Below are 19,126 nucleotides of genomic sequence, written 5' to 3' on the forward strand. Positions count from 1 at the left end.
GAATATATGGGCAACACTAACTGGACTTGGTGGGTTATTTTTTAGACTATTTTATTTATTATTTTTATTTTATGTGTATGAGTGTATTGCCTGCATGTGTGAGTGTACCTATGTCATGCAATGCCCACAGAGGTCAGAAGAAGACATCATTAAATTGGTTGGAGGGTAGTGGGGGGATATGTGGATAGGGGAGTGGATCAAAATGTCATCAAGCTATATTGTATGAAAATTGCAAAAATTCAAAAAAAATTATATATATATATATATATATATATGTATTTTTTAATGAGGCAAGCAGTTACTTAGAAACAGCTTTACTTCTTCTCTGGGGCACTAAACAGTGACATGCCAAGGGAAGGGATGAAATCTTTTCCCTTTGGAATTGTTCGTAAAATACATCTCAGTAATTTAGAAGAATTTTATTGTGACTTTGTTTCTCTCCTGGTCTATCTGGCTTTGTATATAAGAACTAAGTAGAAGGTTTAAGGAATAACATTCAAAACATAGAATTTGGGCCTGGAGAGATGACTCAGCAGTTAAAAGTACTTCTGCTCTTGCAGAGGACCCAGGTTCAGTTCCCTGCACCCACATGGAGGCTAACAACCATCAGTAACCCCAGTTCTAGGGTATCCAGGATCCTCTTCTGGCCTCCATGGGCATTGCATGCATGTGAGATACTTATGTACAGATGCAGCTAAAACACTCATGCATATAAAATAAAAATAAATAAAACATTTAAAAAATTAAAAAATAGCCTGGAGTGGTGGCTCACACCATTAATTCCAGCACTCAGAAGGCAGAGGCAGGTGGGTCTCTGAGATTGAGGCCAACCTGGTCTACATAGTGATTTCCACGTGTGCTGGAGCTAGGGAGATCCTACCAATAAATAAATAAATAAATGGAAAAATTGTAGAATTTTAGGAAATTGAACAAATAAAGTGGCCCCTCTCCGTTGCATCACATAGGATTGAGTTATAGAATTAGATTACTTTGTACATGTTTTAGCCAATCAAAGACAGCCTGTCTCTTTGGTTTTGAGAGAATAAACTACTGAATATTACAAATGCCAACTATGGCTGGGGTATGATGGGAACCAAGTAATATAGAGAAGATAACAGAGAATAGCAAGACTATGCTCAGTGGTTTGGAGGCCAGTTGCAGCCCTTCAAGAATACTGTCTACTACCTTGGTCCAGTAGGGCTAACAAGGATTGCAAACTCTTCTGTGAATTCGTCTCTCTCATGAGGAAATATAAGTAGAAAAATATAATGCATATTGAAATTGAAAATGTACCTAAAACAAACTTTAAGAGGACAGTGTCATATTTGAGTCCTTGCATTTTCCCAAGTACTAAGCTAAACCCAGACAAGAAACTCAGATCATTCTGACATTAATATTGCTTTTCCTTGGCAGGAGGGGAATGTGTACTGTGGTCTCAAGACTTGCCCCAAACTGACCTGTGCATTCCCAGTCTCTGTTCCAGATTCCTGCTGCCGAGTATGCAGAGGTAAGAGTTCCATGTCCCAAGAATCAGAGTACTGCCATCATGAGCAGCAGAACTTGAGAGAATAAAATATCTGTTCTGTCTCTGAAGGAAAGGAATTTCCTTTTTAAAATTTGTATTTATTTATTTTTTATTCTATGTGTATGAGTGTTGTACCTGCATGTAAGTGCTCTCGTTTTGTGCAGTGCTCGCAAAGGACAGAATAGGGTGTCATATCCCCTGGAACTGGAGTTATGGACGGTTGTTAGCTGCCATGTGGGTGCTGGAATTCGAACCTGGGTCATCTGCAAGAACAGCCAGTTCTCTTAGCCTCTGAGTGATCTCTCCAGCCCCATGAAAATGAATTTTCTATGGTACTCTTATCTTATGGAAACACTTTCATTCACAAAAGGAAAAAAAAAATAAAAGCACTGATTTTTTAAGCGTGTTGGCCTAGAAGAAACTCCTGAGTGGGGCAGGGAATGAAGGGTTGGGTCAGTTGGCTAACATGAAAGTAATTCTCCTTCTGCTTCTTCAACCCCTTGTAGCTTTCTCCCTAAATTTTTATATCATAACTCTGGGCATGGTGACACTTGTCTTTAATCCCAGCACTTGAGAGGCAGAGGTCGGCAGATCTCTGTGAGTTCGAGGGCAGCCTGGTCTACATAGTGAGTTCTAGGTCAGCTGGGGCTACAGGGAGACCCTGTCTCAAAAAACAAATCAAAACAAAACAAAACAATTTTTTTATTATTCCAAAGGGAGGCAATTTTTAAAAAAAATTCATATCATAAAACACAGACTGTTTCCATACCCTGCCTTCAAAGAAAGAATATGCCTTTTAAGACTAATGTCACCATTTTGAAGACTGCAGAGAAAATTAAAGTCATTTTAATACCATATTAAAATCGATGATAAACTAAATGAAAGAGGGGGAATTATATTCTCAAGTTATGTATCAAAGAGACTCATCATCTTCTCAAACCAGTCTTTTCTACTTTAGATTCTTTTTTTTAATTTTTGCAATGGTGCCATGCTTTCCCTCTATACTTAATCACCTTTAACTTTGCCTTTGCTGCCTCTTCTCAAATTAACAGATCCATAAACATTTTTTATTATTCCTCTTTTTCTTGCTTTCCCATTGGTAATATCTTAATTTAATTAATTCTTTTTTCCCTGCATCCAATCAATGAGTTCATCAAGCATCTCCTATATGCTGAGCACTGTGCTGAAAGCTGGGTATATAGTGATTAAATATAGTAGACATACAGTGCATTACTAGACTATGTGTCATCTTCATGTGAATTTTAAAAAACTACGCTCCATACTCCATTACCATATGACAGAAAGCCCATGTAAATTCATATCTTTAGCTATGCCACCCTTGAGATGTATACAGCCTGCACAACCCATGCATCCATAGCAAAGATATGTTCTTTGCCCATATATAACTCATATTCTACCAGAGTAGATAAAGAAATAAGTAAATACATATATACTATATAAATATTATTTTGGAAATTTAAAAAATGAGCTTTTAGAAAATAGACATTTTCAGGAAGGCACAGAGTAGAGAATCTTAAAATTCAAATCTGAAAAAAAATGAAAAAGAGTCATCCATCCAAAGAGCCCGAGGAAGAAAACTTCAGGAAGAAATGAAAAAAAAAAAATGTTCAAAGGCTCCAGGGAAGGAAGAGCTTAAAGCATTCCAAGAGCCTAAAGGATAGTGTGACTGGAATAAGGTGACTGTGGTTGAAACTGGCAAAAGATGAAATGAACCTGAGGAGGTGAAGAGGAATTCGAACATGCAGGGGTGGAACAGCAGTGGAAAAAGGGAGTTTGGATTTCAGTTTTTCGTGTGTTAGGAAACCAGTGGAAATTTGTGAGCAAGATCACTATATGTTCAACTGGAAATGCTCACTGGCTGCTGTGTCCAGATTAGACCAAAGGGAGATGTTAATGCAGAAAGAAAGACCTGAAAGAAGATGGGTATAGTGACCCCCTCCAGTGTGAAAGGGTGGGGTGAATGTTTGTACTGGGATCACAATGCAGAAAAGTGGTTCTAAGTGCAGCCCGTGGAGTCACACAGCCTTAGTTTAGCCCCAGCCTGGCTACTCTCTAGCTGGATGACTACCCTCAGTCTTTCTAATATTGAGGATAATAGTTGTGAGATTTAAGTGGAATAATGCAAAAAAGGCCCAGGATATGCCTTGCATATCATGAGGAATTAATAACGAAAATTAAACAAATGTGATGTGTATTTACCACATTGTTTTTCAACCATGGCTGCACATAGGAATTGTCATGGTGAATTTCTACCCAGACCAAGAGAAGGAGGAGATTCTAATGGATAATCAAGGTTAAGAACCACTGAGTTATAGAAAAAAATTTACAGAATTTCTTCATGAAAGTCAGATAAATGAATCCTGAATATTACTGCCATATTAATTTTTAAAAAGAATTGTGTTAACCACGCCACACTCCTATTCAAACATCTTTATCTTGACATATAGAATACTTAAAATATTTCAGACCCAATTCCAAGCACATTACATGTATAAGCTAGTTTAATCTCATGAGACCCCAATGAGGAGAGAACTATTATTATCCAATTTTGTGGATGAAAAATGAGGGTACAGAGATGTTCAGAACCTTGTCTTATTCAAACAAAGTTAACTAAACTGTCCAGTAAATAAAACTTGAATCCTGGCAGCCTGGTTCTGGATCCCAGGCTTTAAACCATGACAGTATTCCACTTAAAGATTCTGGCCCTGTTGCTTCTAGAATACATGCCAACCCAATTGATAATGAAGGCCCTCCATGGCCTGGCTTCAGTTCACGTCTACAGACTGATTTTCCATTCATCCACATCATGTCTCACTCACATCTTTCCTGGGTTCTCTGGCCTTTGTGGATTTGCTCTCTCCTCTCCCTCGCAATGTTCCTAGATCTTATGAAGAATGTGTTGATTCATTATCTTGACTGTACCTTCAGATATTCCAACTAAGTGACCTTGGAGTAGGACCCAAATGTATTTTAACTGACCCATAATTTTTTCTGTTGTAAAATGTAAGTGGATTGACCACCACTTTGAGAAATCACTCCAAAGATCATGTAGCCAACAGAAGATAGTCCACAACCAAAAGTTGGTATCTGAAATTTATGTACTGAAACAGAACCCATTAAAAGTCTGAAAACTGCATAAACAAATGTAAGTGTAATCAGCTTCAATTATAAGTGTAATCAGCTTCAGTCTCCAATTGCTCAGGCCATCTAATTGTTCTGCTACCAGTGTATGTTTATTCCTTTTAATATGCTACTTGCTCAGCCCTTGTAAGTCAATATGGATTCAATTACAGCCTAATTAGATTTCTGCTTCAATAAGGTCACGCACCTTTTCCATACCTGTTTCTCACAACGCGTATGTATATTGTACCACAGTGCCATTATGACATTTTGATGGGAACAATAGATATTGTGTCCCTCTCCTCCCTTTTGATCTCTGCTCCAGCTTAATTTGACTGTAAATTGAAAAGGTCCATGCTGCACAGATATGCATGGGACTGCTAATATAACCAGCAGGTACTCTAATCCACTTATTAGGCCAAGATTATTTTGTTTAGAAAATGGGATATGTGAACTCTAAACTGAAGAACGATTAATAAAAGAATGAAAATGGCTATCTTGAGAAGACATTATCTACAAGGGTCAAAAATATTGCAATAAACATAGGCTCCGAAGCCAGAAGGGCATAGTTTTGCAGGCCCACCATCTACACTGTTATGTTAAATGAACCACATAACCACTCAGCCTGGGATTTCTTGGCTTTAATAAAGAAATTTGTAATATCCACCACCCACTGTGGTTGTAAAGATTAGCTGGGATGGCACAGAGCCTTATACAGAGTGATTGTTTAGTGAATGGTAATTATCCCAGAGTTAAGTAGAACTGAATCTTCTCCTCCATCTCTGATAGCTTTGCTTTTTATTTATTTAATATTCACAGACAAAGCTTTATTTCTAGTCTTTCTTGTGGTAACAGATCCCAGGCCTAACTATCTTCAATTCTCTTGTCACAATTTAAATTTTCCCTTTCACTAAGTCCTCAGATGCAGCAGATGAAAGCTCATTATTACTGAGCATTTATTGTCCCTTCATATGCTTGACAATTCATGAAATTCTTTCTTTGCCATCTTCACCTAAATGCACCATTTTCTTTCATCTTTCTTTATAAAGACTAAATCCCACACTTTTATAAAAACTGTTTTTTCTATGCTTACAATTTCTTTACATCTTTCAGTTGTATATAATGTGCTTGAAACTCCTTTGAAGTTCGCATTTCTGAAACACCTAGTTATTTTTTCTGTTGAAATGATGTTTTTACAAAGGTGTATCTTGTATAAGCATATTACTCACACAGCAGGGAACCCAGACACTTCTCCCCTAACGCTGACCACCCTAACTGCAGGCCAAATACTGAAGAAAAAAAAACAACCTTTTGAGTGCTGAACTTGCAAACCTTCATATAAAAGGCCCCATTGAAACGGCCTGTCTGCACTGTCACCAAACACTAATTTGCACCTTTTTTCCTGGGTCAGACAGGAATCCTAGACGGGGATTGAATCTCAGGCCCAGCCTCAGTTGTTTAGACATGTCTGGGAGGCTAGGACAGTCAAGAGAAGTGTTGGCAGGGTGTGTGTCATTGCTGGCACCCCAGCAAACCTCATTTGGACTGGAAGCATAGTGCAAACAGCCACTAGAACCTTAAGGGAAACTTTATCAAAAGAAAAAAAATCTCTTCAGAGATTGTAGTACTGCCATATTTGGGGCAGGCAGACCTCAAACCAAACCCACACTCAACTTCCCTCCACCATTTATCATTTCTGCTTACCGTCTCCTGCCTATCTTGCCAAGACAAAGGGGAGTCGACTATGGACTTGGACAAGGGAGAAGTTGTTGGGATAAGCTGCTGAATTTGTTCAGAGGCAATCATGTATTTGATAGACGGTGTGTATATGTAGCACTTACTATGCACCAGGCAGTGTGTGTGCACTTACATGTAGAGTCTCTCATTGGGTCCTCACAACAGCACTGGCAAATTTTTATCCCTATTCTACAGACAAGAAAGTGGAAGAGAAGTTACATGATTTGTACCAAAACCCGTGGGAGTAAGAGGCAGAAACAAAAATCAAACCTAGTCATTCAGACTCCAGAGTCCCAAATTAGTATTTACCATACTAACTGTTGGAATATATTTTTTAATTTATTTATTATTTTTATTTTATGTGTATGCGTGTATTGCCTGCATATAGGTAAATGCACCCATGTCCTGCAATGCCTGCAGAGGTCAGAAGAAGCTGTGGATCCCCTGGAACTGGAATTACAGACAGTTGTTAGCTGCCATGTGGGTGCTGTGATTCAAACCCGGGTCTTGTGCAAGAACAACCAGTGTTCTTAACCACTGAGCCATCTCTCCAGTCCCGGAGTATATTTTTTGTTATATCCTTATTTGTTAATTTCTGTCTTCTCCAATAAAACACCACAAGGGAAGGTTCTATGCCCATTTTTATCCAATACTGCATCTTTAACACAGTGCCATGTTATTTAACAAATGTCTCAAGACTGAATGGAGGTAAACATTTACACTCAGGATTCTTGGAGTTTGAAAAGAGAGAATGATGACAACTAGAGACATGGCTCAGTGATTAAGAGCAGTGAGTGTTCTTGCAAATCCTAGTACCACATGGCAGCTAACAACCATCGGTAACTCCAGTTTTAGGGGATCCGACACCCTCTTCTCTCCTCCACAGGCACTGCATGACACAGGTGCATTAACACACATGCAAGCAATATACTGATACACTTAAAATAAAAATTAAAAGAAATTCAAAAAAAAAAGAAAGAAAGGAGAGAAGAATGGAATAAGGAGGTCCTCTAGTAGGTTGGGGCTTTGATGGAGAAAAATGGCCAGTACAAGTTACTCTTTACAGAGGATCTGCCTATATTGTGTGCTGTATATATTCCTTCTCCTTTAGTATCATACACTAGGAGATGTTCTTGTCAAAGCACTGTAAATGAATCCCAGCAGTTATTGTGACTAATTTGGGACTTTGGAGTCACAAAAACTTGGATCACATTTTTATTTTGCCTCTTCTATGGATTTCTGAGCAAATCACTTAACTTACAGCTGTTGCACATTCAAAAAAAGGACAGATATTTTGAAGGTAACTGAAGGAGTGATCCTAGTCAGGAGAGTAAAGCTGCCATGTGGGTCCTGGGAATTGAACCCGAGTCCTCTGGAAAAACAGCAAGTGCTCTCAACCGCTGAGCCATCTCTCCACCCCCTAAAGTTCTGTTGTTGTTTTAAAAAAATATTTTTATTTATTCTTTGACAATTTCAAACATATATAAAATGCATTTTTATCATCCACCCCATTACTCCTCTCTCATCCCTGCTCCACTCCCTCTGCAAACTTTCTTCCCAACACTTCTCCCTCCCTACCCCTAGCTGAAGATCTACTGACAGTTAATGAAGCTGCACTACTAATAGTTCTGCCTAATCAGGTTAGAGCTCATTGACTTCCTTCTTTGACTAACTTCAGACCTTAGTCTTGTTTGTACATGTCTTAGGCCATCTTACGTTACTACAACAAAATGCCCAAGACTGGGTAATTTATTTATTAAAGTGATTTATTTATCACAGATTTCTGGAGACTGGAAGTTTGAGATTAGGCTACCATATCTGTTACACTAGGGCCACATGCTGCTCCATCCATGGCAAAAATTGGGGAGCAAATCTAATACTTTCAGAAGAGAGGAAGAAGAGAATGAAGCAGATCTGCTATAACAACCCACTCTTGTAAAAGCTAATTTAGTCTCCCAAGAAAGATGTGAAACACTTAAAAATCTTTCTAATACCATTACAACCAACTTTTCACTTAAGTGTTGAAAACCACAACTAAACCATAGCAATAGAGTTTAACATTTAAATCTAGCTTAATAACTTACTGTATTGTTCATTGTTTTGTGTGCATGTTCTCCTTTGGGCACTTCTATAAGTAAATGACTATCCTTTCTGACACTGTCTCCCCTAACATAGCATTAGCTATATACTTTCCTGATGGATTTAGTAAACTCTAAGAAAGCCACAATTACAAAATCTCTTCAAATGACTTTAAACTCAGGTCTGACTAGGGAAATGCAAGATGTAGATAAATTCACAACTTATTGAATCCAAAGTTCATAGCTCCAACAAGAACAGTCACTCAGAATTCATTCATTCACTGTTCATTCATTTTATCATCATCTTGAATGAGCCCATGAAAAAAGCTGGTTTCTTTCTATTTATGAACTTAACATATGTCTGCTACCTAATTCAAGGTTGGAAGAAAATAGGAAGTGGGAAAAGACACAAAGCAACAGACCTCAACAGAAAAATCAGGTTTATTAGGCAGGAAGAATTCCTGAGATGGCACACCTCTGGCCTGCAGTCCAGAGGAAGAGAGCCTCTCTCTTAGAGTTAGGGATTTAAAAAAATTTTTTAATTGAATTTATGTGATTTCCGTACAATATAGTTTGATGGCATGTAGATCTGCTCCCCTCTCCACACCTCTCCAGTATACCCTGCTCAAATTGAACATGTGTGTGTGTGTGTGTGTGTGTGTGTGTGTGTGTGTGTGTGTCCCAAATTGAACATGTGTGTGTGTGTGTGTGTGTGTGTGTGTGTGTGTATCAATTCCCCATATCTGTGCTGGGATTTTGTCTGATTTGAGTTTGCATAGGACTTGTGCACGCTGTCACCACTGCTGTGAGGTCAGATGAACAGACTCACGACTTTTGTGCTTCTCCCTTGGGTAGGGGGTTGTTCTTAAGGTTGGGTCTTATCAAGGAAGGTAGTTAGAGGGTAGCGATGCTGCAAGGTACATTCAGGACCTAATATTTCTCCATCGTTCCTGACTTTAAATGGATATAAACAGGAAAAGTAAAGAAACACAAAATGTTAGCATGGTTAGAAAACAGAAAGAAGAGAAGGAGAGATGATGCTTTAATTCAGGAAACTGGGCAAATTTATAGAGAGCCACATGTCTGTGACCCAGTCCACAGAGCAGTGCACTCAGGGGCATGGATTCTGAGCAGGAAAAGTTCACCATCTGATTAATTCACCATCTGATTAATGCACCTAGCACTTTAACATGACTTACAATCCACCTTCCTATGTATATGTCTTACTTGACTGTCAAGTCTAGAAATTTAAGGTTCCAACCCAGGGCAGAGACTGTTATTCTCTTGATCAGTTTTAAGAGATATTTTTGCTACTGTAACAGATGTTGCCAAAACTGGAAGGACCTGTTTAAAAGTAATTTAAGTCAACTGCTAGTTTATTAAAAATTCTTTGTTTTGTTTTTCTAAAAGCAGTAAAATTGCACCTCAGATGCCACCGTGGCCGAATCCAGGGGTCACAGGGAAAGTGGTGTGTGAGATATTTCATATTTTTTTGAAAACAGTATAAAAATCTACCAAAATTTTCAGTTTTGGAAATCAGAGAAAATAACAGCATGTCCAGATACAGAGTGTCACAAATAAGATTTAAATTGTTATGTATTTGGCCCTCATTTTCTGCAGAAACAGGAGTATCTCCTGGTCATGATGATAGGTAGGAAACCTTACTAATAGAAAACATTACTTAAAGGTTAAAAATCAGAGCTGTGGATTAGCGCAGTGGTAGAGCACTTGCCTAATATGTACAAGTATCTAGAGCCTGTCTCCAGGCAGTGTAAAATATTATTAAAATAAAAATTAAAATCCATCTTGCATAACCAAAATTTCATGCATATTAAGTAGCAGCTTCCTATTTCTCCTTCCAAACTGAGTATGTTCTGGAGATCTGTTAAACATTATGTCTATACTTAACAGTAATGATTTATACACTGTAGATTTTTGAAGGGAATATTTCATCTTAAATGTTCATACTACAGCAAAATAATTATTTATGGTCAGAAATATACACCCATCTTTGTGATTTTTTTTCCCGTGTTAGCTACCTCTCCTCTTCTAATTCTCAACTACAGTCTTTCTCTTTCCGTGGCAACTTTCTAGGTTGTTTTAGTTTAGTTTTCTCTCTATCTTTTGTAGTCAGAGTTCATCTCCACATGCTTGTGAACTGCCCCAGAGCCCCCAACCCTCTGACATCATGTTCCTTCTTGGCATGTCTCTTATTTCTAGGCTATTTCTTCCTAGATAGAAAATCTGTTGAACAGCAGATAGGACATAATTAACTTTCAAACAGAGCTTAACAAATTAGTACCCATGTGTCCTATTTGACCATCTACAATATCCTGTCATGATCAGTAACATCCCATCTTTTTCGGGGGCTGTAGGTTTCTTTGTGATTGTGAGTCTGCTTATGAAAATAAAGAATTCCCAGTGCAGCATTTCACAGCAATTATTTCTTAATGGGTGGTTGGTTAAAGCCACTTTTCCCTTAGCCTCATTTTTTAAGTACTTCAAGAATTCTTCTGGCTTTCCAGCAGCTCACCATTGGTTATGACCATTGCTCTCATTAGAACAGTCTCCATGATCCTAGACTCCAACATTTATAGGAATCAGTCTGTACTGCTGACTGCCACTATAAACAGATGAAAAAGAAACCTGAAAAAGAAGAGCAAGGTCAGACAGAGGTGTCCTGTCTGAATATGACCTACAGTATAACCTTACAAAGTATGTTGTCCACAGCACAGGCAACAGGGACAGCACGTGTAATTATCTACTTGTTTCCAACAGAGAGCCAGCAGGACTACCTTCACTTCCTGTTTTCTTTGGCTATTAAGAACAGATCCATATTCCCTACTTCCACCAAGCAGCAGTCTTTTCTGGATAAAACAGAAATCCAAAGTACTATTCATGGAAAGAAGTGAAAGAGCTTACCACTTTTCATTTCCAAATTTATCAAGCCCTAAACAAGGGTAAATCGTGGAGTTTCCCTTCTCTGTCTTGCTTGTTATTTTTACTTTATGATGTGGTAGCACAGGACTCTCTTTGGAGACTTGGAATTTTAAAATTCTACTTTATGACTATGAAAATTGAAGTGGCTCCCAATGAAGCAGATAACTATCCTTTTAAAGTCTCATTTTAGTCAAATGAGCGAAGGGATCTTAAGTAATGCACTAATATGATTTTCCAAAATATATGCAAGTAAAGAGAGGTCTGACATGAATATGAAAGAAGCCTAAGAAAGTTTTAAAATCTGGGATAAAGAGAGTTATGGTTTGAATGAGAATGTTCCCCATAGGTTCCAGGTATTTGAACATTTTGTCCCTGGTTGGTGGTGCTGTTTTGGGAGCTCTTCGAAGGTGTGGCCATGTTGGAGGAAGCACATCACTGGGCATGGGCGTAAAGAGTTCTTAAGTCTTGCCAGATTTCCAATCACTCTCTGCTTCCTGTGCCTGCCTGAAAATGTGAGCCTCGCTTTCTGCTCCTACTCTAACTACCTCTGCTGTCATGCTTCCCCGCCATGATGGACTCTTGCCCCTTTGGAACCGTAAACTATATAAGCTCTTCCTTCTATAAGTTCCCTTGGTTACAGTGTTTCTATCACAGCAACAGAAAAGTAACTAAGACAAAGAAAGAGTCTCTCTCCCCCTCTCTCTGCTCTCTCTGTTCATGTCCAGACTCTGGCTTCTGATAATTTAGAAACAAAATGCTTCTCTTTCTATGTGAAGGCATAAATTATCTCCTTACTAGGCTTTGCTTGCTTATTTAATCTAAACTCTTTCTTCTGTTAAGTACCTGGCACATTCATAGAAGTCCCTGAAGCTCAGTTTTCCCCATGTGTAAACTATTTTTGAGAAAGAAGAAAAAGCATTAGAGAGAAAGAAAGGGAGGAAAGGTAACAGACAACACTTACATGATAATTTCCATGTGCTAGGCATTGTTCCAAGCATTTTGCATATACTCATTTATTCTTAAACTCATTTATTCTTCAAAAGTCTATAAGATAGGTATTACTGCCTCTGTTTTAATAATAAGGAAACTGACACATAAAGGGGTTAATCAAGTTGCCAAAATCACATATGCAGGAAGAGGAGAGCCAGAATTTGCACTCAGACTTTACAGTTCCACTCTGCTCTCTTCGCCATTGACTCTATGCTGCCTCTCACCTTAGATGGTAAAGCCACTGTGAGAATTCTGTTATCTCCAAGACTACTGGAAAAGACAGTCTTTGTGATGATTCTGTTCTGGAGATCCAATTACCATATTCTTGAAAACAAAGGCCCCATTTCTAAGGATGAGCTTGGATCTGATTAGCCATAGCCACAAATCCATTAAAAGAATAGTGTGTTGGTCATGAGCACCAGCTGGCTAATGGTTGCTTTAACTTATGTTCCTTGATGCTCACAAATGTGTACACTATCACAATACAATTTGACAATAGTATTTTTCACTTTTCTAGATAAGCACCTTGGGCATGGTAGTTGGAGATTTCATGGTGGGTTTCACTGTGCTTGCTGTTGCATTTTCCTTCAAAAACTCATTATTTGTCGTGATTCCTCTGGTTTTAACTTACTGCTCCTAAAATACTGAGATCATTGTCCTGCTTTTCTGTCTTGGTGATTCATTTCACTTTTATTCACAATGATTTGAGTGACTATATAATTTGCCATCTGAATGAGACACTTTTGAAATCAAGAGAAAGTCTTATTAATTATGCCTGACAGATAAAAGGAGGCAATAAAACTAGGTTGTCCCTGATAAATTGGGCCATATGGCCACCCTATTTATGATATCTTGTGCAGTTCAAAAGTGGCCACACACTGGCATGTTTTTGTTGTAGGGGCTTATCTTTGTTGGGTATCTTAGAGTCTTCATTGTACATGTAGTCTTTCTGAGAGAACAAGATTTGCTCCTCTGAGCTACTCAAAGAAACCAGAGATTAATGGAAGCCATGGAAGTTATAAACGGTCTGAATTTCAGCCTAGCTTTTGACCATTTTTCAAATACTTGCTCTCCATTTCTCCCATTACCAGAAAGCCAAGCAATTCCAGCCCCATAGGGTACCACTCAGAGTGTAATTGAGGTTTGAATGAACAACACATGTGGCTTTTAAGGTTAAATGAATATTGTTTGACATACAGTACACTAGAGTTGCTTTTCATTTTGGTTTTAAAAATTGGTTAAAATTACATCTTGTTGCTTCTCAGAATTAACTAGAATCCATCTGTCTCCATTAGAATCACTGTTCTTTTTGGTTTTTTTAAGCCTTGGTTGAAAGAAAAAGGTTCCACATCACTCAAGATAAACTGCCAGTGAGTCAGGAAAAAGAAACAGGTTTTAGGGTATTGATGCTTATTTTCTCCAGGACATAATATCTAAGATTATAAATGGATATATGGTATCTATTTTTAGCTGTCCAGATAGACACTACCCAGTTCTAGAGGGCTGCTCTCAACATACCAAGTATGAACATCTAAAATGATCGTTTCTATTCATCTATTATTTAAATGAAATAGGATGGCTAAAATCTCTAACAGTTATTTAACAGAACATTCAAATTTAGATAACATCATTGTGATGACTTCGAAAGTTCAAGGGCAACAGAAATACTAATAGCTTCTAATATATGCATTATATATGTGCAATGCATAGTATATATAAATATAATCTGTGTGTGTGTGTGTGTGTGTGTGTGTACTCAGAAGTAATAGCTCTAGTAGTTATGAATGAAGTAATCAACTTCATTTTAGGTACACATATCTTTCTGCCAGTGCTCACATTTTCAAATTTCACACTTCATACATGTTGTGACACATTCATTTGAGCTTGTGTTACAGGGTATAAAAGTTTGACTGCCATGCTTGACAGTCTTGCCCCATTTGCTTTGCTATCGGAACTTTTTACCCATTTGTAAAAGGGATTATATGCTTCTGTAATGCTTTTGCATTTTGACTAAACTAGAAGTACTTAAAGACTCCTTAATGAGAAGCCTTTCCAAAACTTCAGTGTCTAAATGCAATAAATTGAACTTCTGAGATGGGCAAGCTAAGCAACCAATTTCTGTTGATATCAATCATGAAATCCTTAAAAACACATTTGGTGAAGAGTACTATTATAAGATTTTTCTTTGATAGTTTGTTTTCTCTCTTTTAGCTACACAGATTTGGCCTCAAGACACATACTGTAGCTTTACTACATGTCATTTTGCCATTTGCTGGTGAATTCTTTCTTGCTTCTAATCTTCTTTCTGGTCTATTTTCATTTTGCTTAGAGCCATCATTGTTACCTAAAATAGGGCACATAAATCTAAGTTTATCCCTAGTCATCACTGTCAGTGGCATGATCTAACTCCAGATTTTCAGCCTGACAGCCATTCTATGCTGTGTTCTTCTCTGCCTCCTTCCTCCATGAACACAACTTCCATCATAGCCTTACCATGATTGTTTTGTCTTCAGCAATGCAATTCAGCTTTTCTCCCCTACTATTTATTATGCAGAGACTCATGGTCTACAACCTATTGGCACAGCTGCCTCCTTTTCAGCCTATCAACTTCTTGTCGTTCCACAGATAGTCTACACTCTGCTTCCAGAAGAAGCACCCACAAACATAATTTATACTATAAACCCCTTACTTTAAAATTAATAACAGGATGAAATGTGAATTCATTCCATAGCCTGTGTTTGATATCCTGAAATTATTTACTATCCCTATTTAACTTCAACAGCACTCTAATCTCCTTCTTTTCTCTCTCCCCAATAAATTGCAAGCCCCATTTCTCTTTTTTTCCCAATCTAAATTTGCTACTTAAACCATTCCTCTTTTCTTCCTCCAGGGTGTGGCTTTATATTTCCAAAATCCTGGTTCTTGTAAAATGCCATTCCTTTCAGGGGAGACACTGTGTACTCACAGCAATGTCCCTATATATTCTTCAATATCTACCTCAAAAATGAGACATTGTTCTTTTAGGATGCTTTCTATGATTCCATCTGACTGGTTCATCGCCCCACTCAGTATATCATAAGCAGGTATATTCCATTTTTAGTTCCATTTGCTGACCTTTACGTGTTGTTAGACTGTGTGTGTTCTATGTTGATTTTCTGTTACGTCCAACCATTTTGTAAATATTCTAAGGGCAAGGCCACAGGCTGATTTATCTCTTTTGCCGTAGTGTGAGGCTCTCCACATAAATGGCATTCAGGACTTGTTAACTGACCCTTTGACATTATTTCCATTCATTACCAAAGGGGAAATCATAACCAGTGGGAAAATTTATTATACTTCTCAGAGTGGCTAGTCAATTTCCACACCAGCATTCATGTGGTTGTTGTCTACCATCTTCATCTATATGTAGACTATCCAGGAAGAAGAGTATTCTTCTGGCAAGACACTTAATTCTGTATTTTTACTGAAGTCTAATTCAGTTACATATTAAGCCAATGATAGGAACCCAGCAATATACTAACTCCTCCAGCCCAATTATTTTCAAACTCCTGAGTGCATTCAAATCCACTGGAGGGATCATCAAAACCTAAACCACTGGCCTCTCCCCATAGTTTCTGACTTAGTCATTCAGGAGCAGGATTGAAACTTTTGTAAATCTAACAAATTCCCAGATGATGCCAGTGTTATAAGTGCAAGGACCACACTTTGAGAAGTGGTCACCAGGAAAATGAGAAGATAGTCTAAGACACAGCCTTTCATTTTAAGAAATTTACAGTTTGTCTGGAAAGATAAGGCAGGACCAGGAAACATTTAGCAGTAGAAAATGTAGAGATGTTTTATTATTCACTCATGCAGCAAACACTGGCGAATACTACATGCCAATTGCTGTTGTCAGTGTTGGGATTGTGTCAATGAACAAGATAGACAAGACTTCTTATTTTCATGGGGAAACCAGAAAATATACAAAATATATAAAATGTAAGACACAAGTGCTAAGTAGAAAAAGAGGGTAAAAGAAATATTAAAGTGGATAGAGTCTCCCCAATTCTGTCATCTGATGGTGATACAGTTAAAAATAACACAAAGAATAAACCATTGTCCTACAGGATGGACAGATTTATTCAGAGTCAATGGGCCTGGAGTTTTGTTAGTAATTCCCACAAACATTGTTTGACAGTGAATAGCTACTTCTATTCTCTGAGCTTTGGTTTTCCTAGCTGTTCAGTATAACACCTGGATAAAAGTTGTCTGAAGTTCTCCACATTTCTAAAAGTGTGGGATGCTAAGACCTTAAGGAAATTAGAAATGCATTGATGAACTGGGCTTTGTAGCACAAGACTATAATTCTAGCATGTGGAAGTGGAGGCAGGAGGCTATCCAATTAATTTTCAAAGATTTTTCAAGCCCTAAAAGCCAATGATATTACATAATTTCCGCCCATAGTACTATCACATATATGAACCAGTAACACGTTCCTACTTTGTTTAATTCTAATATTTTTAAAGCTTAAGAGATGAATTATAACAGAAAATCCTTGGTATTTTCCATATCCCTTGTTATCCTATTGAATATCTTTTTGAATATGGTGCTTAAGTCAAATCTCTCTCTGTCTCTCTGTATCTCTGTCTCTCTGTCTCTCTCTCTCTCTCTCTGTGTATATGTGTGTATGTTGTATTGTCATAGATAACAAAATCTTGATAATTATCCAATTTATTTTATTTTTAATCAGCTAATAAATGTCAATGTTTGTATGATCTTTATCTTGGAAGTGATTACTCTGAGGTGGCTGTTATGGTGCAGATCTGTAATCCCAGGACTTAAGAGGCAGAGATGAGAGAATCATGAGTTCCAGGCTAGCCTGAGCTATATAGTGAGTTACAGTTCAGCCCCAACTATGTAGCTAGTCCCTGTCTCAAAATGAAGGAAAACAATTATTCTAGATGAAAATAGTGACGTAGGTTTGCTGTGCAAAGAGTGGGTCATATAGATATAGAAAAATGTGTGTCAGATAAAAATAAAAGATGGCATCTTGTACATTTGTTATGGAAATACCCTAATCATAGCAAGTTCTACTTTTATTTTCAGATCAATTCATAACTTCTCAGAGACAAAATGGTGAACTTAAGTCGTGACTAATCAAAACTTCAAAACTCATTGTTTAAGGGTAGTATAAACACAAGTTAAATATGATCTGCAAAATACTTAACTGTCACTAGAATAAAATAAGCAAAAGGAATGATGATGGCTATATTAAGGTGAAAAGTGATTATTTTCCCTTTTATATTCCAAATTCTGGATAATGTTACCAGATGATCTATTTAGAAAATGACAACTTTCTTCTGAGTTGTTTGAATCATGAGGCCCACCCAGAGAAATCGTTCAGTGCTGTTTCTTGAAGGGTAGCCACAAAAGCAAAAAATGCCTTGAGAACTTTGCAATCATAGTTCCAAATATGTGGCCGGGTCACAAGGGTGATAATTTTCCCTTCTATGTATGTATGATTCTTTCTTTATTCCTTTTTAATAAACAGGGGATGGAGAACTGTCGTGGGAACATTCTGATGGTGATATCTTCCGGCAACCTGCCAACAGAGAAGCTGTAAGTGTGAATAGCTCAAATAATTCTACACTCCACCGCATCAGGCCAAGCTTTTCTCTCACCGTGACTACTACTTCGGCAAATCCTAAACAGGCCTATTTCTAATGTTATTTTCTTCCCCTTCCTCAGAAATTCAAATAACATCATCATCAACCTCTAACCATTTATATGTAGCATATCAATCGTAATTAGGGCCAGAATATAAACACAAAGAAACTATTCCTTCATGTAGGACAGTAGTTGGTATTCTTTCAGGATGACCTGTCAAATCTGTATGTCCTCTCTAAGGAATGTGGATCACCCCGTTCTCAATAGTGAAAACTTTCTGTGGGGTTTTATCATAGTTCACTTTATCCTTTTGGCCATCTTCCTTAGAAACTTTATGGCTCTTGGTCATGCAGTTGAAAGAAATTAGGCTATGTTCTCCTCTCATCTACCCTGTGACATCCTAATTCTATTATTGTTTAAAATCTCAGAATGAACCTGAAAAATAGGAATCTCTATATAAAGTAATAGTGTCATCTATGCCTTTATGTTTTTAAGCAATTAGCAGAATAGAACATCTCTCTAAAAATGGATGTCTAAGAAATGCTATTCTTCAAACATCTTAAAATATGATGTTCAAAGATCAATCACATTAAGGGACTTATAAAAGTTTTTATAATGTGCAAAAGTGTTCCTGTTTGGACATAAAGAGGTATTCATTGCAGCCTTGTAGAAAAAAATGTAAAGGGACAGTCATTGCAGCATTGTTTGCGTAAGTGGAAAACAAACAGACATATGTATTTATGAGCAGAGGCTCACTGTAATGTACCCAGTCTTTGGGTGTTCAAAAAGAATGCAATATGAGCTGACAAGATGAGTCAGCCAGAGCTTGCTGCCAAACCTGATAACCTGAGTTTGATTGCTAGGACGCATTTGGTGGAAAGAGACAACTGATCTTCAAATATTGTCTGCTGATCTTCATCTACATGGAGAAAGGAAAGAATCAACTCTGATAAGTTAGCCTCTGATGTCCACATGTGTGCTGTGGCACCGTGTGAACATGCATGCATGCATACAAATACACACACATAACTAAATAAGTAAATAAACAAATCTAATAATTTTTTGGTCT

The 19,126-nt window shown here is 37.6% G+C and overlaps 1 protein-coding gene across 12 annotated transcripts in view; it reads left to right on the forward strand.

Annotated features, from left to right (window-relative positions):
• Positions 1-19,126, forward strand: part of Chrdl1 (chordin like 1) — a 115,945-nt gene that overhangs the window by 73,377 nt on the left and 23,442 nt on the right. For all 12 annotated transcript variants that reach the window (XM_029556048.1, XM_017803147.2, XM_008852950.1 and 9 more), the window contains 2 exons: positions 1,414-1,507; positions 17,942-18,009. In XM_029556048.1, coding sequence (XP_029411908.1) covers positions 1,414-1,507; positions 17,942-18,009 — 162 coding nt within the window. The remainder of the gene's footprint in view (positions 1-1,413; positions 1,508-17,941; positions 18,010-19,126) is intronic.

The sequence above is a fragment of the Nannospalax galili genome, unplaced genomic scaffold (assembly GCF_000622305.1).
Source record: "Nannospalax galili isolate Female #2095 unplaced genomic scaffold, S.galili_v1.0 scaffold25, whole genome shotgun sequence".
Lineage (NCBI taxonomy): Eukaryota > Metazoa > Chordata > Mammalia > Rodentia > Spalacidae > Nannospalax > Nannospalax galili.